Consider the following 26,361-nt stretch of genomic DNA (forward strand, 5'->3'; position numbering starts at 1 on the left):
GCAGATTGGATTTTGTGTGTCTTTTTGCCTATTCTCATGCAGTTAGAACTGTCATTGTCAAAACAGCAGTGGAGGGGAGCAGCAGGAGTGGCAACAGTAGCTGCAAAGACAGGTAAACATAGATGTCTGGCATTTTTTCACCCTCTTGACTTGATCATGTTACAGCTGATGAACTGTTAGCCACCTCCCAGAACAAAATGAGATGTAAAACATAAGTTACCAGCACACCAGTTTTACCCATTTTAATACCATGTGTCATCTCGCAAATATGATACTTTCTGTTGGTGACACAGGTGAATTGTGCAAAACATATCAATATTGAGGTCCTTGATGCTTCTTAGGGGAAGTTCTGTGGGATGGAAGTGGTGATGATGCAGTAAATGAGAGTGGAGCTGGGCTGATTTTACGCTATACCTGAGGGCTGGCTAACAGAGAGAGACAACTTCATCCCAGACAATGCCAATGTTTCCATTGTTGCTGGGAGGTTATAGAACCACTAGCAGCAACAGTCAAACAGAACAGAAACATCAAATATATAATTTGACAAAGCATACAGCAGAGGACCTGCCTCCATACAGATTATTATAGGAACAGGATCTACCCAGTAGCACTGATAGATACATTTTACAAATATCTTGCTAGTTATTCAGTTACCTGAAATAAGTCTATAAATTTGCCAAAACATATCCCTTGTTTTCCCTATTGCCAACACTGCAGTGTTTACCCTGCTCATACACACCTGCATCAACCAGTGAAATGCCTCATAATTAGCTGCTTAGGTCCATCAGATAAATCAAATCAGGAAAAATACAGATTTGACTAATGGTGTGATTTGTAAGGCCCAGCAATTTATTTAAAAGTATGAATTTAAATGCTAGTGTAAATCATAAAACATTATAAATATAGTTAAGGCTTTTAAAACACAAAGGGGCTAAATAAATCTAGTATCGTTTATTATTTTAAAGTGTAAAGCATGTATGGCAGAGACATTAATGCCCCTGGAGACCTGATCTCACATTCAAGATCTCTTCAAAACATACAAACAGATTCGATTTTCCCAGGGTATACGTCTATGCATAGCTTTGACCACAGAATGTTATTTCAGTTACATTTCTTTTAGATTGAATCTTTATTTTTATATAAGGCATATTGATTAAGTTTAGTTTGAAAGGTTTAGTGCTTCTTCTATTAGGGTTTATGTGAACAAGAACACCAGCCACCTGTGCAGAGTGCACTCCAGGCAGCGTAGATTTCTGCATATGCCTTATGCTCTTTCAATTTATTGTTTGAACAAACAACAACCAATGCATTTCCCTAAAGTGAAAAACCTTTCTCTCTGATTAAAATAAATAAATAAATGAATGAATAAAAGTAAACACAAGTTAGTTGCAAAATTTGTCGGTTAGCCTGTTGCAAAGTATCTTACCTATATCTTCAGTATGCTCAATATTTTGAGTGATAATCAGATGGTAGTGAACTGATTAATAGCATCTATAAACTGACCTAATGAGGTGCTATGTGAAATGAATGTGCTTCTGTAGGCAAACAAGCTGCAAACACTTTCTGCTTAGCTAAGTTTAATAGTATACAGTTTATTTGCATAGTATCTCTTACCCTTTCAGTGATTATAATGCAGTTTGCAAGATTTTTACAAACTGGCCACTGCCCACAAGTTTTAATAAATCATGTATTTTCCCAATTTGATTATTTAATTTAAAATAATTTGAAATATTTATGTACTGGTGGTGTTCTGTAAAGCTGATTGCAGCTCTTTGTGAAACATTAATGGTAATTGCAGTGGGCAGTCGGTAGGAGGTAAACACTTGATGGTGTGTGTGGGGTGTAGGTCTGGTGTGTGCAACAGCTGAAGGACGATGTATAACGTGTCAGTCTCAGAGATTGGTTTGGAAGATTCTCTGGTCCAGGTGGGCGCTGCCTCAACTGGGATGGAAACAGGGACGTATATTTCAGCCTTAATATTGTTCATGCATGGTGGTGGGTTCTGAAATAACCGTCACTTTAAAAATGCGCATACATTGGCCAGTTCATATGCAAGGCAAAAGTGTAGTGTGGAAACATGAATAATTCACTTTGCTTGACAGAGCGAAAAGAGGAGAGGAAAAGCACTCCAAAGGAGACAGAGAGATGGTTTTGGATTCTACTACATGCTCCTGGTATACTGTAGTATGATAGGGAATTCTGATGCTGCTCCGTAGTAGGGGGTGTGGTTTAGAAAGGCAAAACCTCACTCATACAGACATCAAAGCCTAGATTCATCCACTGCTTTACACACAGTACACATCCTGCATCCAGTTAGTTTATCACACACTTATACAGAAAAGACTCACTGTTGGAAGTTAGTTGGGTGCGTGCATATGCATTTTATGTGTGTGTGTGTGTGTGTGTGTGTGTGTGTGTGTGTGTGTGTGTGTGTGTGTGCGCGCGCCCACTTACGTGCGTGTGTATGTGCGTTTGTATGCAGGCTAGCTCAGTCACAAGCGTATGATGTAAGGGAGCTGAAATATGTATCTCATATGGCTGGAGATGTTCCAATATCAGAAGAGAAAGCTTCCACATAATCTACTCTTCTTTTTTCTGGGATCACTAGATTTGTCTGAGACAAGGTTTCATTACACATTATGCTAATTGTGCATTAGACAAAGATTAGTAATGCTTAGTCTGATGCATAGCTTCTGTTCCTCAGACAATGAACAACTGTAAGTATTAGTTAACATCCTGATGTCGTTAGAATGCTTTGTCTTAATCCCTATATTGACTTTGTAGTGTTGTTCTATAAATGTAACTAGTTATGCTTTATGGTTCCCATGCAGGATTTTGCACTGCTGTGAATGTTGATATACAGTCTCTTGTAGTGCAGTGCTGTGAGCAGATGGCTGAGGTGGGCCTCTGTTAGCAGCTGTGTTGGGTTAGGTGCCATCAGTCTACATCACTTTTGTGCCTCTGTCTTAGTCTTTTATCTGAATAGTAAATGTTTGGACACAGACCTTTCTGGATGAAGATAAAGCATGCTGGCATACATGAAACTGAGGTGCTCGCTTCTGTGTCTTTGTAGAGATTTCTTGTGTTGTCTTTTTGAGTAAATTAACTTTTTAAGTAGACTTAACGTAAATCATATGGGTGGCATGTTATTTGTGAAGAGTCTTTCTGTTTATGATCCTGTCAAAAATTGTACTTTTTCAAGGCACTCTATAAATATTTTCAAGTTTGATTAAGAAATAAGACAAAGACTAAAAAATAAATTGAATAAATATAGAATAGAAAGAGCCAACAGATGTCCAGCCTAGTTTACAGAGGAACCCAGCCTGTTGTGTGGGCACACTGTTTTTTGCGCTCTGTCTTTCTGAGTAAATAGTAGTAACAGTGATAAAGGAGCACATTAGCCTTTCTCTGAACAGCAGTTTAAACTCTGCTCTGTTTTTCCATCTGCTGCCTGTCTGCTCTGCCATTTAACCTCCCAGAGAGACCAGACTACACCACAGAGAGACAAGCTGTGTGAGGGTTTTGCGTTTGAATTGGCCTGAAATGACAGTTTAAGGAATAATAAGCTCATGTAAATGAGGGTAAAAGAGAGAGTGAGACACACAGAGTGAGACCCACAGTGAGAGAAAGACAGAGAAAGAGGGAGACCAAAAGAGAAGGAGAGAGGGAGAGATCACCATTATAGTGATAGTACACAAAGATAGAAAGTGGAAAAGAAAGTGAATTAGGCTGAGGGAGAAAGGTAATGAAAGCGAGAGATGGCTGGAGTGACCACTCAATGGAGTGAAGCAATGGAGGGTGAGATGAGGAAACTGATTTTGCCCAACAGAGAGATACACAAGGGCACAGAGGTGAGTGCCTGGGGGTATTCCTATCGAGCCAGCCTAGAGTGAGGAACATAACATTGTGTTGATCACACCAATGGGCCAGGGCCAATCTGGTCAGTAGCCACAGTGGTCCACTTCAGTTTTACTCAAATGCTCATGCAGTTTATGTGAATGTGAGCACTGAGGGTTATCTTCTGATGTACTGGGTAGTGTTTACTCTAAGCACCAGCCACTTTTATGTTTTTTGTTTGTTTGTTTTGTTTGTTTGTTTGTTTTATCTGTAAGCAGTGTGTGTGTGTGTATGTGTGTGTGTGTGTGTGTGTGTGTGTGTGTGTGTGTGTGTGTGTGTGTGGTACTAATACCTGTGAATTATTGTGGCTTGATTCTTGTCAGGTGATGTAGAATATAGAATATGGTCAAAGTAGATAAAACATTGATTCACTTAATATCTCTTGTACACAAACACACACATTTGTGGTACTGATAGTTAATGTTTTTGAGCATAAACTCTGAAAATAATATTAATATGATATCAATAATTTTTTTAGCAGTTGAATTTTGTATTCATTTGTTTTCTCCTCCATGTCAGTGCTATATGCAGCATTTCGGCTGTTTTTCACTCATCATTTCGTGTCCTGTACAGTAAATAACCATGAAGCAATGCCTAGCAGAAAGCCAAAATGTTCTGCGTTACTGCATCCCTGAATGCTCATTGTTCTGTATTGTCATGTTGTATTATCTTTCCTCACAACTTGCAGTTTTCCTTCATTTGTTAAACCTTATCACAGCAGACATCTAACCTCTTTTCTCTCTATCTCTCTCCATTGCTGTTTCTCTCTTTCCTCTATAATTCCCTCTCATGCCCCCCCCCCCCCCCCCAATCCCTCCCTTCTTCTGTATGTGTATGCGTGCGTGAAGAGCAGCACGGTGAGTACGAGTGTGTACATGTGTGTGCGCGGGCTATGCGGTTGGAGCGCCACACACACGGAGCATGCCTGTGAGTGGGGACGCCGGTAACCATGAGCCCCCCGCACCCAGAGAGGCTCCCCAGCCGCTGCCGCTCCAGTCCCAGCCTGCGTCCACCCTCCTCCCCCTCGTGCTCCCCCTTGAGCTCCCCCTCTCGCTCCCTCTCCTCATCCACTCTCGCCCCGCGCTGCCACAGCCACAGCCGCACCGCCTCCTCCGCGGCAGCCAGGGGGACAGCTCCCACAGTTCCCGCGGAGACGGTTGCCGAGCGCCGGCCAACCCCATGGAGGAACCCCAGGGCAACACTCTGGTCGTCCGCATAGGCATCCCTGACCTGCAGCAAACGGTGAGTTCTGTCATCTCTACAAACTCTCTCTCTCTCCCTTTCACTCTTTTGCTCGGTCATTTTTTTCTTTCTGTCCCGTTCTGTCTCAGCTGCCGGCCGACATGCTTGTGTATTTCCCCTATTTTTTCTCTTTCTCTCTGTCTGTCTCTCTTTTTCTTGTCTGAATAAATATAATAAGACCTCTTTATTAGTTTAAATGCAGCTGACTTTGGCAACTGAAAGACTGAAAGAAGGGAAACGTGAGAACTGTAGGAGCATTTATTGTCAAGACCGGCATAATTCTTACACAGTTATTTTTTCCCCCCTCCTGAGCTGTCAAACTTGACAAGTGTTACTCTGTAGTGTACTGTGTCTCTGGGGTCTATTCAGCACACACACACACACACACACACACACACACACACACACACACACACACATGTGGTTGAGATGGATAAGGTGCAGAGACAGAAAGAGGGAATGAGAGAAAGGAAGTGAAAGAAAGAGAGAGAGAGAGAGAGAGAGAGAGAGAGAGAAGGGAAGCTTGCAGAAGTGCAGTTACTTACCCATTCATTTGTTGCAGACAGGTCCTCTTGTGTAGGTAGAGGCTTAATTAATTCTAAGTACAGTAGGGATTGATATGGGATTGAGTAGATCTGGTCTGCTGGTGTCTGATCTGCTGGCAGTGGAGAACATCCATGCAGAGCTTTTGGTGCAAGGTGAATTGGTGTGTGTGTGTGTGTGTGTGTGTGTGTGTGTGTGTGTGTGTGTGTATGTGTAAAAGTGCATGTGTTTGTGTGGCTGTTTGTGTTTTTGTCTGTTCGTCTTTCTGGCATGCATGGCAATATCAAAATGATATCCATATCCATATTTAATAAATATAACTACAGAGAGTCTCCTTCACATTTACTTGTAATTAGCTTTTTGGTAGCTCTTTTGTTATATTGTTGTGGAACTAAGTGGATGCTGTCCAAGTTTTATACAGGCTTGCACTCATATGCCATGTGTGGTTTGGATTTTGCTAGCTGCAGTGAGGTGGTTTGATTGAGCCTTGGGAATAATGGTTGCAGTCCTGATCTAGTTGGTTTTTGTCCTGAAGAAAGTATGCTGTAATTTTCCCTGCTTGATCCACTGGCATATTTGTTTCACTTTGTTCATTAAGCTGCCATGGAAAAATGTATGTGTGTTTGTATGTGTGTGGTTAGTGAAAAGAGAGAGAGCACAAACATAAGAAGCAGAAGAGCATGATATGTGATTATTCTTCTACTTTGGCCCATCTCCATCACTTCTCTCTCTGCTGCCTTTCAGTTACAGCTGTGTATGTTTGCACGAATGTGGTAGTGGTTAACAGCGTGTTGCCAATGCTCACAACAATCCTGCCATCCAAATGGACTTGATCCAAATGATACCAAAATGACAAGAACCTGATCAAATCCTCATACAATAATAAGGGTTTATATAGGTGTGGGAGTTGTTTTGGGGGTGTGGGAGCATGTATTTGGCCCTTCTATCAGCCTAAAACCTTAAGTGCAAAGGATTAGATACATAATTAATATAATTAAGAATTAATTACATAATTATTATTAGTTACAGTAATAATCAAGTTGGTGAAAATACACTCTAATGAAAGTGGGTTTTAGGACTCTCATTATAATAAGAAAGCCTGAGTGTTGGTGAGTGTGTCCTTTAGGGAGGCCAGTGCCTCTTGTGCTAATAAAACTGGGTGAATGAGAGCAGAAAAAAAAAAAACTCTGTAAATGTCACAGTTTCAAAAGCACATTTCTGTGCCATGCCACTTTCAAATGTTCATGCACACATGCTAAATCTGGACACAATCACTCCATGCATTATACCAAAATGGTAGACCCACTATGATCAGAAGAATTCATCTGAGGTTATTTATTATTCAGGCTTGTTTCATATATCAGTCTAATGGGCAGTGATGTGTAGAGTATCTCTTTTCTAGCTTTTTGTAAGTGTTTACATTGAATATCTTGATTTTGGACTGTACCTGAGTCTTTTCTATCACAGAAAGCACTGATTCTAAATTCTATACCAAACCCAAGTAATATTATCTTTATATTACCCAATATTATGCAAAAACCATCCTGACTTGTTGGATGTGAAGCAAACAAGACCCCCTCTGATAGACTGTGATCTCCTTTTCTTTCTTCTTCTTCTTTTTTAACTGTGATGTGCTTGAGGTATGAAATTGATGACGGCTTTTTTAATGTATTCTTGGTTTCTCATTGTTTTTCAAAAATCCTTCATTATACTTCTTACTCTAAACAAGATTTTGTTGCATTTTCTCCAATAACCATAATAACCAGGATAACATGTGTTAACCCTTAATAATATTTACGTTTTGCTCCATGCTATCTATCTATCTATCTATCTATCTATCTATCTATCTATCTATCTATCTATCTATCTATCTATCTATCTATCTATCTATCTATCTATATATATATATATATATATATATATACATATACATACATACATACATACACACATTTTTTTTCTTAAATACTTGCTCAACTTCTGCTGTTATAACCAATGCATTTTCCATTGGGAGCAATAACGTTATAAAGCTATTTGTTGATCTATTTATCTATTTATCTTCTGGACAGTAATTTAGTAAAAGTAATTTAGTGGAATTTACTAGAGGACCACCAAAAAATGGAGAAATTAGTAATTGAATAAGACACCTCACTTAAGGTTTCTGGTAAGACTCTCTTGCCATGAACAAAGCTATATTCCCTAATGCACTTTTACAGTATGCTTCTGCAAACACACTGCATACTGCTGAGAAGTAGAGTTCATGAATAATATGAAAACTTTTGCACTGTGTAAGAAAATATAGGATTGTTAAGGAGCAGTCCTCTTTCTATGAAGATTTATGTGGAAGGTAGTTTTCTACTGAGAAGTTAATGGATAATTGAATGAATACTATTATGAATACTGCATGGAAAGCATGTCTACATGATAATTAACATGATAATTTTGATGAGTTTGAATGGGACTGTGATGGTAGTTATTGTGAAGTAACTGTGGTTAAAAATGAGGAGTAGACTTAAGTTATAAAATGCATTTCTTGTGTTTTGGCTTTGCTCCCCATTACTGTAGATTTGAAAATAAACAATGGCTGCAAAATTAAGTGCATAACATGTTATATAATTTGAAAGCCTTTCAAAGTATATATCAGGTAAACCATGGAAACACATGGAAACATATCGCTTTTTATATGCAATCCCCCACATCAGAGAACCAATCGAACAAATTAACATAAAATACAATCCAAAACACTCATGTTGGGATTGAAATAAATTAATTTTACCCAGTGTTGAAATGATTTTGTCATAGCCCATAGATTTCTAGCATTGTGCCCAAATAAGAGCAATAGGAATTAGGAATGGGCCTTATAGGGTGACATGAATGTGGCATTTAGGAAACCCCACAATACCCTAACAAAGTTTAGCATGTCAGAATGTATTGTATTTTCCTGCATAGTTTGACAACTCCTGTGACATGTTCCTTGATAGCCATGACTGACAATGTTTGACCTTCCTCCCTGATGACCTATGAATTCATATAAAGATATGTACGATATTTGGTCTGCGTCAAACATGTCGTGTTGCCCTTCTCATGACAATTTTTAGGAGCCTATCATTTCCTATTCTGACATAGTAACCACTAATATAAGATATTTTAAAGACAAAAATAATATAAGATATATTAAAGACAAAAATATTGTTTAATCTGATCCCTCCATTAGTCCACTCAAGACATTTATGTTTAGCGCTATTGATGAGATCTATACATATTTATTTATTAAATGCTTTGTTCTTTTCCTGTTTAATCTCACATACCTTAAGCTGTGTAAAGGTTGATGTTCTGTTCTACCCAGTCTGTAGTGTTCCTATTGGTTTTTTGTAGATAACAAGGAGAAGGTGTTTATTTTATCAATAACTTTTTGTACTTTTTGGAAAATGCTAAAACATTCTTTACTTTTTATAGTTTTATGTTTAATTGCATTAATGCTTAATTAGTTGTAAAATAGTGTTTTAAATGCAAAATAAACAAATAGTGTCATGATAACAGAATCTTGGGTGTCTTAAACCATTTGCACACTGCTGTAGCCTTGTTATGTTTAGTACTTGGTGGAGGACTTCCTAAAGTCTGCAATAAACATTACTTCTGTTCTTCCCAGGTAATGTTCCAGGCCTGTAATGCAAGTCTCTTATTGCCTTTAGTCTTATTTCCAGTAAGTGAAATATTTGCTAACTATGATACCAAAACATTATACATCTTGACTTAAATAAAAATAAATAAATAAACAATATATTGTTTTTTTGTCAGTATATTCCAGCCAAGAAATTGTTGGAAAATTTGTCCTTAAATGACTTATATGACTACATGAGTGAATAATCTATTGTAACACGTATTCTCTTCCTATCACTCCTTCTGTTTTAATCATGTTCTGACTTTCTTTGGCAATTGTTTGTCATTTCATCAAACAATACTTCTTCATTTTTGTGACATTATTTGACCTTATGTGACAGCACACATAAAACAAGTGATTTTTGTTTCCAATGTTTTCGCTTTAGCAGAAGATAATTCCACTGCTAGTGGATTTTTTTTTGCAGATCTCTGACAGGAGTAAAGTTGCTCTATTTGCCTTTCAGTAGTGCACTCTTGTATGAACAAAAGAGTTTTTGTGGGTCATTTACAACTATATGGCGAATTGATAAGCGTTAGCACGATCTGATGTGGCACAGTCATACAAACTAATTTCATGAAACATTTAAGATAAAAATAAGAAAAATTGTTGCATGAGACCTGTTGTTCTGCTTCAAGGTGAAATGCTTTCTCTCTCTCTCTCTCTCTCTCTCTCTCTCTCTCTCTCTCTCTGCATTAACTTTCTTCCCATCTGTCCATGAGCTTTTTTTTTTTACTTTGGACCCTACAGGCTTTATTATGTGCTTTTTTAGCAAGTTGTAACTAGCTCTTTCTATTCTTTAGACATATTAATGGTTAGCATCTTGTATTAAACCCTTCAATGTCATGCTGGTGTATTCTGTTCTTTATGAGGTCCTTGACATAAACAATTATTTTGATTCATAGAATGGATTTTGTTCATGACTGAAAAAAAATAAATAAAAAATTTAGCGTAATACATTATATTTTCAATTTTCCCAGTGTAATAAATATTTGATGTCTATGTCAATTTGATTCTTACTGAATTTCCAACCTCGCTTTAATGGAGGGGATTCACTTCTTTACTTCTTAGCTTGAGGCAACAACAGCAGTAGTGACAGATCCCATATTTAGAATCAATTCCTTAGCTTTTTTAGCTTGCTTGTGCATTAACTAACAATAAAAGAATCAGTTTAAGCCAAATAGTTGGCTAAAAAACAACAGTCAATCATGTAGTTCCTGTCACCTGAGCGACAGAAGCCAATTATCTTTTCTGAACTGTTGACAGAGTGGAATTACAGCCCATCAGCAACAAGAGTGCACACCTCCGCAAGACAATACTTCAGCTAGGTCTGCTTATAAGAGAGAGGTCATCAGATTACTTTAAGTTGGAATGAAAGTCCATCATCCCCCTGTATAGAACTGGCACATCATCAGCGCAGCTAGAATCTTCTCTTAGACAAATTCTTCTCTTAGACAAATTCTTCATTTGTTTTTTGTTTAGGCTCTGGTCTCTTGGGTGCAAGTTATTTATTACCAAGCAGCCCAGTTATTTAGAAATGAACCAAAAATGCCATACTTCCACACTTATTTCAAATTGTCTTTACGATGCCCTTCTGAGTCAGGTAGTCTTTCTTGTATTATATGAGGTGGATATGTGAATGCAGAATGGGTGCAGAACGGCTTTTAACGCCGGACTGCTGCGCCGCACTAGAGTGGTGAGGTTGAGGAGGACCTATATATTTGTAGAACAGCAGAAGCCACAAATCTACTGCTCTAAAATTCTCAGTTTTTCTGTGGTTGTTGCTGCAGATGTATGCACTTTGCTTTTATGATATGAAATCAATTCTATTTTCATATGCCTACTGTTTGGTGTGCTCTCTGTCTCTCTTTTCTCCCTCTCTTTTCATGGTGTGATGAAAAAGTCTAATGTTGATAGGTTTATTTTTCCATGACAGAAACTCTGTAGTGATGTTGATAATAAGACCTTATAAATTAGCTTCTTTTTTTATTCCCTCAATTTTTCCTGCTCTCACCTGCTTTGATAACAGTTTGCTCCAGGATGCCCTTAGATGCTTTGTAGATAATTAGAGTATCTTTAACTTTCAACTGAATATCAATTAAAATGCCAGTGAAATCTAAATGAAATATAACAGATTCTAAGCGTAAACCTAAACCTAACTCCAGATCTAGTCTTGACTTCAACCCAATGCCTAAACCTATTTCTCAAAACCTAACTCTAGCCATTACCATGTTGAGAATCACTTGAGTTTCAATAAATAGTTTGACATTTTCCGCATCTGCAGATACTCTATAGGCACAACCAAAATAAAGTGTATCCTTAGTTTTTACTTCTCTCCTTTTAATCTCTTGTGAATTCTGTTGTTCTGCAGTCATCTTGCCCCCTCTTCTGGTATGTGTGTTTGGTTGGAAGGGAGGATGCCATCCATCACCGTGGTGACGGAGATGCGGTTTTTGGAGGCGTCTCACGTTCGCCTGATGCTATTTTTAGCTCATTCAACATCAGCCTGCATGAACATGTTTGCTGAGCCATCCAGCTTGATCACCATCTAGCCACTTCACACTCTTTATCTCTCTCTCTCACACTTTTCTTCCTCTCTTTACGTCAGGTCTTATCAGGTCTTTTTTTTTTTTTTTTGCTTTCTATGTTTGTCAAGTCTACAATCTATATAAGTACAAAATATGCATAACAAAATGTGCACATACTCTATCTATCCATCAATCTATCCATCTATCAAACACTATAACCAATCATGTCTAGATGCAATTGACATGAGCACACCCAAGTGTAGGCCATCTGTGCAACTCCCATCTGATGTGTGTGTGTGTGTGTGTGTGTGTGTGTGTGTGTGTGTGTGTGTGTGTGTGTGTGTGTGTGTGTGCAGCAATTGCATTGCAGTTTAGTTTACTAGCAGAGGTTTCCCTGTATTACTCCTTACAGCTATAGCAGCTCCTGTCTCTTTAAAATGAATGTTTTACATAAACTTTCTGATGTAAATGTTTTGGCCAAAACTGTCATTAGATATCTACATAGATCCAAAGTAAAATCTCAAGAAGTCAAATTTGGACACGTGGAAAATCTGTTTAAATTTGATTTTTGGTTAACCATTTGAATAGTTTGAACTGACTGAATTATCTATTGTACTCACAGAAGTTATTCCTTTGGAATATACACACTGGTATCATAGTAAGAGGTTATTCAGAAAGGTCATTTAAACTCCATACTAATTTACTGGTGCACATTCAACAATAGAGAAGTAGCAGAGTTCTTTTCTAAAGCTTCTTCAGGGTTATTTGAGTTTAATTTAGGCTGCCACACACACATAATTATGGCTTTAGCCTTACAGAGGATGTGTTATCCATCAAAAAATGAAACAATAATCAAACTCATGTTTGGTTATATTCCTCTTGTCATTTGTGTTTTTGCATGTCCTGTCCCTTTGTTCCTCTCTTCTATTACAGATGCAACATTTGTGCTCTTACTGTGTTCTTACTGTCTAGCAGCCAATGGGACTTGAAGCCCACTTAACAATTCACACCCTAACACACACACACACACACACACACACACACACACACACACACACACACTCTCTCTCTCTCTCTCTCTCTCTCTCATTCCAAGTTATTTTGAGTGCAGTAAATGAATAATTTTTTGCTTATGCAGTTTGTAAAAAGAGTAAGCTTGTGTTTATGTGTGTGTGTGTGTGTGTGTGTGTGTCTTTTGACAATACCAAAACCTGTTGAAAAAGAAAGAACTGGTTGCAAATGGTGCCGTTTACCTACCTGATTTAGGTTATTTTAGAGATGTTTTTTGCTTCTTTAGTAAAGTGCTATAATTTGAGGCCTACTATTTTCTGCTCACACTTCTACTCCACGTTATATTTTCCGTGATGGGTCCCTGACATGGCTTCACAGCTTATGACATGGCTAAGCTCAATTAATGGTTCATATAGTGATTTTTCTCAGATTCTTTCACTCTTGGCACTTTAACCTAAGTTGTCAGTGATGTCTGAATAAGGAGAATGTTGTTATCAGTAAAGACAGTACTACAGTGCATTATGGTTATATTTTGAGTTTACAAAATACTGCCACATACACATAATTATAGCTTTAGTTTTACAGAGGATGTATTATCCATCCAAAAATGAAACCATAATCATGTCAGCCTTCTACACCCAACATGATTTCTGATTGCAAGTTAACATAAATGTGCATGAATATGAACTCACATAAAAAGTTATGAATTTATAAGAATATGTCTGGTGCCTTTTCTTATGAATATGATCTCTCTTAGTAAGATCACATTTTATACACTATTTACTCTGTTATGTGATATGTTATTGTTTTCGAAGGTTCAGCAAGCCATGACAGGCTATTGAATGATTAAAGGAAACCAAGTACTCTGTCTGATTTTACTTGACCACTTAACCAAAAGCAGCTGTTTCTGATACCAACTAAATAGCTATCAGTATTGAGTGTATTAGAAAGTGAATTTAATTTGATCCTGTGTCTACAAAACACAGTTTTAGTGTGATACCTTCATGTTTTCATGTGAGTAAAAGTAAGCATATTTTGACTGACACTAACAGTTATGGTGGTTGACAGGTGGTCTAGACTTGGCAGTAGAACACGAAGGATCTTCATTTGTAGCTGAAATGCAGGAAGTAAGTTGCTCTTTCTTTAGAGATTCCTCCATCATGCCTTCTTTTGCTCACACTCATACTTTGTCCTCTCCTTTACTGTCACACGTGTGTGTGTATGTGTGTGTGTGTGTGTGTGTGTGTGTGTGTGTTTAAAGGTTTTTCTGTTGTGAAAGATTCCTGCTTTTCTTGTTCCTATGTCAGTGTAAATTTACAGTTTTGTTTTCTTTGTTTTCCTGCATTATTATGTATTTGTCCTTTGGGGTGATGGAGCTCTGGATAAATTTTCAAATAAAGCATGTTTACTTACGTGTTTGTGTCCTGCCTAGGCTCACTATTTGTTACAGAACACCCAACCAAACTACAAGGACACAGCGAATGAGCATACCTGAGTAATGGACTTGTCGTTGGGGTATGTCAACCGCGGCCTTCCCCGGGAAAAATAAACTCCATTGCACTGCAGGAACATGCTCCAGCTATACACCTATTACACTTTTGGCAGGAGTGCCTCTACAGAACCAGGATTTACTCCCATCAATCTCCATCCCCACTGCCGGAATTCCCAGCTGCCACTGATCCACTTCCCATGTTCCCAGGCTCTCTTGACCACCTTAGCCCTGCTACCCATGGTTCCAGCCCCTCTATCCCTGCTGCCCTTGGTCCCAGCTGACCCAGCCACTCTACCCGCTGTCCTTGCCATCCCAGTCTCACTGCCTTCGATTCTGGGGGGTAAGCCTGCCCCAAAATCTGCAACCTCCAGTCCTGGTCACCCCAGCCCCACTGGTTCTGGTTCTGGTCCCACTGCCTACAGTCCTGACTGTCATCCTCACACCTGGCACTGAAGAAGGACTGTCCCCACACCCTGCACCTGTGAGGGTGCAGAACTTGCATACAGTGTGATACTCTTGATACTCATGCATGGAAAAGTCATGGCTACCTTTTGGATGCCCCGATCCCCTTCATGGACCATCCACCCTATGGTGTCCTGTACTTCCCTGGTGCTCTCATAGATTTGTCACCCTCCAGTCTCCTTGATCCACCTGCCACTTTCATGTACCATCCAGTCTCCTTTGCTGATGCACCCCCTTGCAGTCTCCTGGACCCACCGCCCTTCCTCATGGATGTGCCGACCCTCTTTGCAGGTCCCACATACCCAGTAGGGCCCTGACTGTTGCCAAAGTTATCAACCCAGCTCCAGCTTCATTTTCTGACCAGACCCAAGCTCCTGCCCTTGTTCTTGTTCTTGCTTCCTTTCCAGGTCTGCTCTAGTTTCAGTCCTGGCTCCAGCTCCTGTTTTTACTCCTGTTCCTTGCCTGGCTCCAGTTTCAGATCTTGTCTCAGGCCCCTTTCATACATAACCTGCCTAAGGGCCCCGTACCTCCATCTTTGTCCATGACACTTCAAGATCTGCATGTCAGAGGGAAGCTCTGTCATGGTTTACCCGTTAAGTGGTGCAGTTGCCATAACAACAGTGCCATGTGCACCTGTTATCCAGTAGCCATAAACCATTCTTGTACATACTTATTTGTGCATGCAGTATATATTTATGTGTTTTGCTGTAAAAATGTCCTTGTTTTCTTCTTCTCACACAAAATGTGTTCTCCAAGTTCTTCTTGTTTCATTTTCTTTGTTTTCCTGCTTTGTTATGTATTTGTCCTATGGGATGATTGAACTTTACCTAGATTTGTGTGAGGTTCCAAAATAAGCACATTCACCTACGTGTCTGTGTCCTGCTGTGACGGGGCAAGCAAGGTCAGACGCTCGCGGATGTAGAGTGATGGATTTATTTTATTCCAAGTTCATGGTGGGTGAACAAGCCAGGGTTAAAACCAGGAATGCAAAGACAGGGGTAATCCAAATCATTAAGGTAAACAGTCCGAGTCAAAAAACCAGAGCACAATCATAAACCAGGCAAACTATTCTAAAAAGGGGCAGGCAAAAATCAGAAGACAGAAAAGCAAAAAAAACCAAAATCAATACACAGGAGAGAAATCAAGAAAAGAACGCTCGGTATGCACAGTGGATACTAGTGGCAATACTTCACAATACTGGGAAGTTCTAGGCAGGTTTAAATACAGTTGAATGTAGAAAAACAGGTGATATCAATATTCCGGTGATGAGGATCTGAAGGAATGTGTATGATTGGTTGAGTCATTAGCCGGGTGGCGAACAGCATGTTGGGTGTTGTAGCATGCTTGGGGTTCGGCTGACGTGACACCTGCATCAACTTTCCATTCATTTACACTATTCATTTAATGTAATGGTGTTTATTTGTTTTCTCTTCCTGGCTGGGATAATAATAGTATTATTGAAAAAGTTTATACATTAAGCAGCTTGAAATTGATGATAGGCTGTCTAATGTGTCCTCGCCTCTTCAAAGTTGGTTGCATGACTGCCTTTAAACATGAGTAATGAAGCTTTCTTTTAGTCAGGCTTTATTACCTTTAGCTCTGCTTTATTCTGAAAAATCATCATCTACAGCAATTAATAAATGGCATCACACTTCTGTGATCCCTTAATGAATGTAGGAAGGAGTAAATGTAAGAATTGTCATAATTAGTCCCTCCCAGCTTCCGTCTTCCTTGTTTCCCCTGTCTTGTGTATTTTAGTTCTATGCCATAGTTTCATTTTCTCCGCCCCTTGTTTGATTTTCCACACCTGTCCCTTGGTCTTGGCTGTTCATTGTGGTTGTTTACTTCATTGCTGTTCCTTGTTTGTTTGAATGGTTGCATTTCTGTGTTTGGTGGATGTATGAAAGCCAATCTGAATTTCAAAGCCTTCGTTTATGTTAGCCTGTTTTGTTATTCTAGCCTTCATGTTTCCTAGCCTGCTTCCCTTTATAGCCTGCTTCCCTTGTTTGCCTAAGTGTGTTTGTTTATCATGTATCCCCATAATCTCCGTGTTGGCTTTATGACCTTGGACTACTCTGACTATGACTCTGGATTTGCCCTTAATAAATCTCACTCTTCTCCGCACATGCATTCGCCTCCTTACCACTCACCGTTACAGAATGAACAACCCAACAAGGACACAGCGAAAGAGCGAGACTCTGGTAGATGGTTGTTCCGCTGGGATGAAACTCCGGCTGTTTCTACACAGTCCGAGTTCATTACGTCTCAGGGCCATCAAACAAGAGACAGCAAATCCCCTGGCGCTGTGGGTACATGGGCATCTCGTCGTTCCCAGAAAAAGCAGGATCACGTTTATTTTGATGACGACAAGATCCCAGGTAAGCGCCAAGAGTCTACCCATCTTGACCAATGCTGCAGGGGGGAGCGGCCTGCAGCACAAGACATGAGTAGGTGGAGTGGATGCACAGACAATCCATGGCTAGGCACTTGTCGTGCACTTAAGTGCAACTGTGAGCTACCTATCACTCGCGTGAGCCTTGGGAGTCACCAAGAAGGTTCTGCGTCTGTGTGTTCCTCCAGGGTAACACCCCCACCCCCGCCCAGTGCCTGTGGCTATCCTGCAAGCCACCCGTCCTGATCCTGTTCCCAGTGTGAGAGATGCCACCCGTCCTGATCCTGTTCCTGGCATAGTGGATGCCGCCAGCAAGAATGTTCCTGGTGTTAGAGACGCCACCTGTCCTGATCCTGGTCCTGTTCCCGGTGCGAGAGACACTACCCATCCTGATCCTGGTCCTGTTCCCTGCGTAAGAGAGGCCACCCATCCTGATCCTGGACCTGTTCCCGACATGAGAGATGTCGCCCATCCTGATCCAGTTCCAGTTCCCAGCATGAGAGATGCTGCCCGTTCTGATCCAATTCCTGGCTTGAGAGACGCTGCCCATTCTGTTACCAGGTCTGTTCCTGTAGCTGCACCTCCGGACACCACTGCTGAATGCTACAGCCACGCCCGCGGTCCCGCCAGTTCCTGTTCCTGGAGTGGAAGAAGCCACTCCACAAGCCCCTGTGCCTTCTGCTAGACTTGTCCCAGTGGTTGCTCCTCGAAGCTCTCCTGTGCCCCAAAATGCTGCCACTGCCATTTCTCCAGTCTCTTCCGTATCTGAAGACCTGATTCACAGGCTTCATGCTCCCTGCCCATCCCACCCCAACCTGTGTCTTCTGCTGCCTACAGCCCTGGGTTCCCACCCATAACGCCCCGGCCTGTATCTCCTGTTCCCCATGTGCTTCCTGTGTCTCCTTTTTTGCCTGTTCCTTCTGCCCCGTCATTTTTGCCTTGTTTGTTGCCTGGTTTTGTTTTTGCAACTGTTGTGTTGTCTGTCCCTGTGCCTGTTTCTGTGCCCATTACGGTTCCTGTGTCTCCCTTTGTTTCTGTCTCTGTGCCCGTCCGTGTGTCCATTCCGGTGCCTGTGTCCATTTTTGTTCCTGTCCCTTTGTCCCTGGCCTGTTTTGCATTTTTGTACTCCTCGTCCTCCCTTCCAATGTGTTTGTCATCCAAAGTCTGTTTCTGTTGTGCCTTCTGTTTCTGCTCCCACTTCTGCTTCTTTTCCTGTTGCTCCTATTCATTTGGTTCCTGTGTCTATTCCCGCTTTTGCTCCTGGTTCTTGTCCTGTTCAGTCTTCTCCTGTTGCCCTGGTTTCTGTGTCTGCTCCTGTGCCTGCTTCTGTTCCAGTCCCTGTTCCTCATCGTGCCCCTTGATTCGCTACTGTTTCTGCTCCTGTGTCTCATCTGGGTCCTGTTCCTGCTCCACGTCTTGCCCATTCTGTTCCTGTTGGTGTCTCGTCCTAGTCCTGTTTTATTTTTTTTTTTGGTGGTTCCTGTTTGTGCGCACCCTGGTGTTGTGTGCTTTGGGGTGGGTTACTGTCACAATTAGTCCCTCCTGCCTTCCGTGTTCCCTGTTTTCCCTGTCTTGTGTATTTTAGTTCTATGCCGTACTTTGGTTTTCTCCGCCCCTCGTTTGATTTTCCACACCTGTCCCTTGTTTAGTTCATGTATTGAAACCCTACCTTGTGTCCTTGGTCTTGGCTGTTCATTGTGGTTGTTTACTTCATTGTTGTTCCTTGTTTGTTTGAATGCTTGCGTTTCTGTGTTTGGTGGATGTATGAAAGCCCTTCTGCGTTTCAAAGCCTTCATTTTTGTTAGCCTGTTTTGTTATTCTAGCCTTCTTGTTTCCTAGCCTATGTTATAGCCTGCTTCCCTTGTTTGCCTTAGTGTGTTTGTTTATCATGTATCCCCATAATCTCTATGTTGGCTTTATGACCCTGCACTACTCTGACTATGAATCTGGATTTGCTCTTAATAAATCTCGCTCTTCTCCGCACATGCATCCGCCTCCTTACCGCTCATCATTACACGAATAATCTTTATAATTCCCCCACTGCAAAGAGCAGAAGCATATTGTGTTGCTAACATATCTAATATATGCTAAGTATAAATGTTGTGTTACTCATGTTTTCACTATCTTATTGATAATCTTGCATTCTTATATGCCTTCATAACAGTGAGAGATTAATCTTTTTTTCCTTGAAGCCCTGTAATGAAAATGAGTAAGCATTAGCCCAAAGTTCTTAAAGACAAGGGTGGGGAGCAGCTAAACTCTGTCTGGATAACAGGATAATGTGGTTCAGTCTGTATGTCAGTGACTACTATAGGCTGTCTACAAGGAGATTTCCAGTTCTGTGGTTCAATAATAAGAGTGTGCTCACACAAACCATATATTTTGGAACCTGTCATTAAAAAAAAGGATAATTCTGAATGATTTGCAGACAATTTTAGTGGATGGTGGTTTTCAGTCGGGCTTGTTTACTTTAGTGAGTCTTCATATTCGTCCAGAATAGGTTCTGCAATTCTGGAGATTTGCAGGATCAGCTCATGGGTTGGAAGCCACTTGTGAGAGTGAAAAGACAGTCCAACATTTCTAATGCAGTATACACTACTCAATGCTTGCTCTATGCACACTCATATTAACATAAACACTTAATACAAAAGCACATAAACAAATGCATGCACATAATATTATTTTCTGAAGTCTAACTAGGAGCCATTACAGCATCATAATGTATTGTTCTTATGTGCTTTTATAGCTTGACTGCAGAAATGGTTGCAGTAACCCATATAGAGCAAAAAGGTCTGAGCTTTATAGTCACTACCATCCAAAGCCAATATCCAGCTCAGCACTCAGTCTGACATGTATCTTCTTTGAGGTGTTCTTTATTTATTTATTTTACTTTTTTTCTCCAAAGAGTGAGGGGTTGTATAGCCACTTTTACAGGCAGTCATAGACACCTGCATACTCTCATCTGCAAGCACACTGTCAGTCAATCCAAGTCAATCCCAGAACACATATTAAAGTACATATGTCAACATAAATCTGCAATAAGAGATGTATTGCCCTTTTATTTGCCATAAATATCCACCTTATAAACCTCTGCATTAGGATTTGACACAATAGTGCAGTGAATGAATTATAACATCTGCTAAATCTTGTATTTACAGTTGTGAGAGCAAATCACTTTTGTTATGAAAGGTGACATTTATTGAATCTTCATTTGAAAATTGGATGTTACCTGGGACCATCTTTGTTCATAAATTCTGTGAAAGCAAATACTATTGTTTTGTAGATATCTAGAAGTCACTTATACTCAAGTCCTTTTTAGATTCATTCAAAGAAAACAGAATTTCTGAAGTTGCTTTTTTAGATTTTAGAATTTTTTTGCAGTTGAGTGTGATCTATAATATTGCCTGAGGAAGCTTTGTTTAGATTGGCTGTTTCTTTTGTATAGAAAATATAATTGCCATGAATGACCTAAAAAGGACTAATAAATCATTACCAAGATTTTATTTCTGCTATTTTTTTCTTGGATTAAAAAAAAAATAACCAGTTCAGATTTTGAGTTATTATATGGAATGTGAAGAGCTTGGTAACATGATTCAGCATTTAAGCATTTCTTACCATGGTACTATTCTTTTAAGCAATTTTGGGAGGACAGAGGAATAATTAGCAATGAAGGACAATTAATTTAACATACAGTTCCATCACCATCTATGTTATTGTCATCGCTACATGCTGGTGTGTAGGCCATGTTGCCTGTTCATGCTCCATTGTTTCTTAATTAGAAAAACTACAACCTCAGCATTTTCAACAGATTTTTTTGTGTGTGTCTATGGGTGTGCACATTATATTTTTTATGCACATTTGTGTTTTTACAAATCAGTGAATGCTAATTTAATTATGAGTGTGTCCATTGTTTTCAGCTCTTTTTGTTAAAGCAAGTTAGTGCCTCTGGGTTTTTAATCTCTCTCTCTCTCTCTCTCTCTCTCTCTCTCTCTCTCTCTCTCTATATATATATATATATATATATATATATATATAGATATAGATATAGATAGATATATATATATAGATATAGATATAGATATAGATGAGGAGAGCACAGGTTAGTTGTATTATAAAGATGGAATTGCTGTTATATTCTGTGTCTCAGGTATATGGAGGACTGTGCAGGTGAGTGGACTGTTGTCATGTCATTCTCATGTCTAGAGTAGTAGATCCAGGTGGAACCAATGGTTCAGAGTGCCACTGGGGCTAGGTATGGCCTTAGTCAGAGGGGAGTCAGTGTGGATTTTATGGGGTAGGAAGTGATTGGCTGTGTGGAAGCGTTACAATAGATATATATAGGGTGATTAACTCAGTTTGTGCTGTTGGTGTAGTGCATAAAGCCCTGTGGGACTGGTGGCAGCGAGCACACATTAAAAGAGTCAGCGGAGCTGGGTATGGCCTTAGTCACCAGAGAGGACAGTGTGGGTTTATGGCTAAAGAGGTTTTGTATATGGTTAATTTAGAAGTGGGTTTGGAAGGAGGTGGATCTAGGATGCCAGACCTCACTGTAGAGCCTTCTGAAGGTGTTGTGGGCTTAATATGTGATATGTGATGTGACATATGTGAAACTCTAATAGTTTGGTACAGGGTACTTGACATCCTGCGTATAATTACAATTACCTTTCTTCTGAAGTATGTGTGTTCATGTTCAAGAGAAATGATTGTAGAAATATTTCTACAGGTGCCAGTCTGCCTTTTATATTTTATTGTGCAAGTTTTCACAGGTGAAGAATTTTAGTTATGCACTGTATTATCTCATATATTTAAATCAGATTTTCATTCAGAATTGTAGCTGTTTCTGTAGATGCCAGTGCATCTCTGAAGTGGTTTTAGTTAATACTCAAACACCAGCTTAGCTTACATTCACTTAACCTACAGTACCAGTCAAAAGTTTGGATACTCCTACTCTTTGTTTATTTTTACTATTTTCAACATAAAAACAAGGAAAATATAAAACCAATGAAATAACACATATGTGATTATGCTGTGATAAATAAATGTTGTCTATCTTGGGTGTTAGATTCAAAGTAACTATCCTTTACTTTGATAACAGGTTTGCATGATCTTGATATTCTCTTAACCAGCTTCATAAGGCTGCCACCTTTTTCATTAGTCTTGAAGATATTTTCACATACCTAGAGCACTTGGAGGTTGAGGAGCTAAAGTTCTGAAAGAAAACTATTTGCCGAGGGTGCATCTAAAATTGTGTGTGTTCATGTGTGTTTTGAAAATTAATTCATATGTAGGCTCTTTCCCAAATTATATTTGTTTTAGAAACAAGCTATAATGCATTAGATTAAAATGTCATTATTACTATTAAAATCATACATTCAGTATGTACAAACTTTTGACTTGTCATGGAATGCTCCCCTTCCCACTGGTCAAGTGGCTTGGCCTGCTGGGTGCAGTGGGAGTTCAATGTTAGTCTTGTTTGTAACCATGCCCTTGTTGTCGGCGCACACCTGCACATCGTTTAGTGTTGTAATGTCTGTGTGTATTTAAACCGTTGTTGGTGTGTGCGTCTGTCGGTCATACAGTCGTTGTAGTCTGCGTTAGTGTTCGTGTTTACATTCACAATGTTCCAAGTTATTTGTGTTTATGTTCACCTTGTTTGTGAGTGCCATTGTCTTCAACGTGTCAAGAAACGTCTATCACCGTCGAGGGAGTCTGTGTGTACTGCTCCTTACCCTTCAGCACTCGGGACGTTACATGATTATTACTGTATCTATACATTTGACCAGTAAACTACACCCACATCATAAGAGTAAAAGTATGATCTGATCTCTGGTGAAAGAACTTTATTGGATGTATTACCTATATAATGTGTTACTGTATTAACTTGTTCCAAATTACCTTTCTTTTAATAACAATGGCAAAAAACATTCAGACTTTTTTGTGGAGTTGAAAAGACTTGTTCACCACTACAGTAAGGTGTAATGAGGTTTTGTAAAGGTTTGTGTAGTGAGGCCAGGCCAAACTTTAGTAGCAGTCAGGCCTTTTAGCTGTAGCTCGTCACTTTCAACACATCAGATACATCTCAATGCAGAAAGTGCTTATAGAGAAGCTGAAATCTTCCCAGCAACGGCATGATGCAAAGAAACCGACCACACGTTAGCATCACTCAGACCCCACCCTTCCCCCAACTACAACATATCAAGCGTCAATGCTTAACACATCTTATTTATTATTTATCTCTTGTTTCACACAGCATGAAATATGAGTGGGAGAGACAGAGAGAGACACACACAGAGAGAGAGAGAGAGAGAGAGAGAGAGAGAGAGAGAGAGAGAATTAGCACTGCTGAAGTGTTCCTTCAGGATAGGTAATTATGAGAAGAACATATGCACCTGTTCTCACATCAACACACTACGGAGACTCGAGGTTTGGCCTGGAGCCAGAGGCACACAGAGGAAGAGGATCAGACTAGAAAGACTGAGAAGCTGAAGGAAGTGAGCAGTACTAGGAGCTTAAATGTATGGCAGTCAGACAGCACATACATGCAGCAAAAATACAGTAACTCAAATGTGACATCACAGATCATGAAACCTACATAATCAAACATGCACACACCCTGTTACAATCTGGTTACAATATGGTTGAGAATGAAGGGAGACTACCAGTAATCAAAATTATCACAGTGATATCTAAAAACTCTAGGGTTATATACATATTACAGACTTGAGACAGAAACTACATTGCTGTGCTTGTCACTGGGACAGCCGATCAACAAATTATTATCTCTAAAATGAATACATCTCTTAAATGGTTCTACTGAATACTATAATGCTGTCTAAGTTTGAGCTTACCCTTTACAGGGACAAGCACCGGCACAATCTATTTGGTCTGCGCCTCTCATAATGGACAACGGAATAATTAATTTATGGCTGTGAATGTTTTAGAGCAGAATGACAGGTGAGATATGGTGTCTCAGCAGTTGTACAGTGTTCAGCTGCCTGGTTTTAAATCATTTCTGTGTTGTGCACCCCTTCTCCCTATTCATCCCTGTATGTACACTACCTCAATTATTTATACTGGGAGGAATAAATGCAGAGGACACAGCTTACACAACACAGACACACACACACACACACACACACACAGAGAAAGGAAGAGCTTCATGCCTTTTAGACTGATGATATCATGAGAAACACATGTACATGGTGAACATGGAAACTATACAGTATTACTCAGTAACTAACTAACAGGCCTGTGTGCATACGTGTAGGAAAGAGAAAGATGGATACATGAAGACAGAGAAACGGTCTCTCATTGCAGGGTCTTTGGTGCATTGCTGAGTTCAAGCTATTTCCTCTGGAGCACCCAATCAACAAGACCTCTGCCCTGTAAAGTGGGAGAAAAGGGCGGAGACTACTATTGACTTTTAAGGACTTTATCATGCAGGTTCACAGGCAGCAGATTTGACCTACTTTTCACTGTTGTCTACTTATATAAATGAATATAAATTAAATTATAAATTAGTTCTAATAATGTTTCAGGACTGGATAAAAGCATGTATATTTAAAAGCATTTTAATAGAAGTATTTCAACTAATTTAAATCATAAATAGAGAAATGCTGGTCTGCATACTGTGTCCTGAACATCCTCAAAAATTAAAGGGAAAAAGTGTAGCTGAAATTCTGTTGCATCAAACACATCCACCTTCTGGTCTATTGCCTTTCAGTTTCATCTGGAATTGTTCTTGCTCAGTGTTTCTGTTTTTGGAAAGTGGTACAAAAACAGCTGTCTCTTTCTTTCAATCTCTCTCTGTCTTTCTCTTCACCTTCTTTTCCTCTATCTCCCCTATATTTGGATCATCTCTACTATCTATTTTGCAATTACATGTATGTATAGTGTCACTGATGAAGTGCTACACTAAGCCTCTATTAGAATTTATGAGTATAGTCTGACAAGACTATTTGCGGACTAGTGGATGAAGAGATTAGTGATTTACCAGATGCTGGTAATGTTTCGCCTGTATGGAGTGTTTCCTGAAATGTTCAGTTGCTTGGGATATTAAACAAAAGTGTTTAAATTGAATTGGTAACATTACATGGTACTAACTTAGCTGTTAAATGGAATTTGGCACCAGTAATTGGAAATAAAAATTTGTATTATGGAATGTTCAAGTTCAAGTTCAAGTTTGGTTTATTCGTCACATACATAGTCATACACAATATAATGTGCAGTGAAATGGTGGATGTGTGTATGTATTTCAGTGTATGCATGTGAGTACATGCATGCACGAGTGCATGTGTACATATGAAAGATAGATAAATGTGTGTGTGTGTGTGTGTGTGTGTGTGTGTGTGTGTGTGTGTGACAAACTGATAAATGCAATACTGTAGCATCACTGTGGAGTTGGTACTGTGATGTAGCTCTCAGTTTACTGTGTCTCAGACAGATTGAGACACATTTCACAGACATATTCGTACTCACATGCAAAACACAGGAAAATGGCCAGACAGTTCTAACTGATAGGAAATAGAGCCCTGCAATAAGAGACTCAGCTCAGCACAGTTATAAGATGGAGCTATAATGCCATACACAAGGGGACCACTGTTCTTAATGGGAAAATATAACTGCTAATAGACATACATCATATATCTCCAAAAATTCATTAATTTGTACTAAAATGTCCAGCTAGAATATTGGAAATAAAATTAATCTTGAGAATAGGTTATCTACATGTCCCTTATGTCAGCTAACAGCTAAGGGAAAAGAAGAGACTGTTTAAGAAGCATCCTTTTATTAATGCAGTTAATTACCTATTTTTAAGAGGTTATGTAACATTGTCAGAATAAGAATATAAGTGTTAGTATTCCAAGGACACAGTTATACAAGTATGCACTCACACACATACACAGACTCTCTTCCTCACAGTGCCACATAAATGTTGAACCAAAGTAAACTCCTTTTTATACTTCTCTACACGTTTGCTGATGAATGACAATAAAGAATCTTGAATCTAATACCACAAAACCATCCTTAACTCTCCCCAGTGTGTTCATAATCCTTTTTTCTCATTTTTGTTATCTGAAAGTCATTGTGATTACATGGTCCTTTTATCAATTCAGTAGCAGTGTAGTAATTGTTT

The 26,361-nt window shown here is 39.5% G+C and overlaps 1 protein-coding gene across 7 annotated transcripts in view; it reads left to right on the forward strand.

Moving 5' to 3' along the window:
• The first annotated feature begins 4,818 nt into the window (after positions 1 to 4,818).
• The window catches only part of shank3a (SH3 and multiple ankyrin repeat domains 3a), a 159,601-nt gene continuing 138,058 nt past the window's right edge, over positions 4,819 to 26,361 (forward strand). For all 7 annotated transcript variants that reach the window (XR_004775894.1, XR_004775895.1, XM_027015131.2 and 4 more), the window contains exon 1: positions 4,819 to 5,139. Coding sequence is in view for 5 of the 7 variants with exons in the window: in XM_027015131.2 (XP_026870932.2) it covers positions 4,819 to 5,139 (321 nt within the window). In the remaining 2 variants the exon portion in view is untranslated. The remainder of the gene's footprint in view (positions 5,140 to 26,361) is intronic.

Source organism: Electrophorus electricus, chromosome 4, assembly GCF_013358815.1.
Source record: "Electrophorus electricus isolate fEleEle1 chromosome 4, fEleEle1.pri, whole genome shotgun sequence".
NCBI classification, from domain to species: Eukaryota; Metazoa; Chordata; class Actinopteri; order Gymnotiformes; family Gymnotidae; genus Electrophorus; species Electrophorus electricus.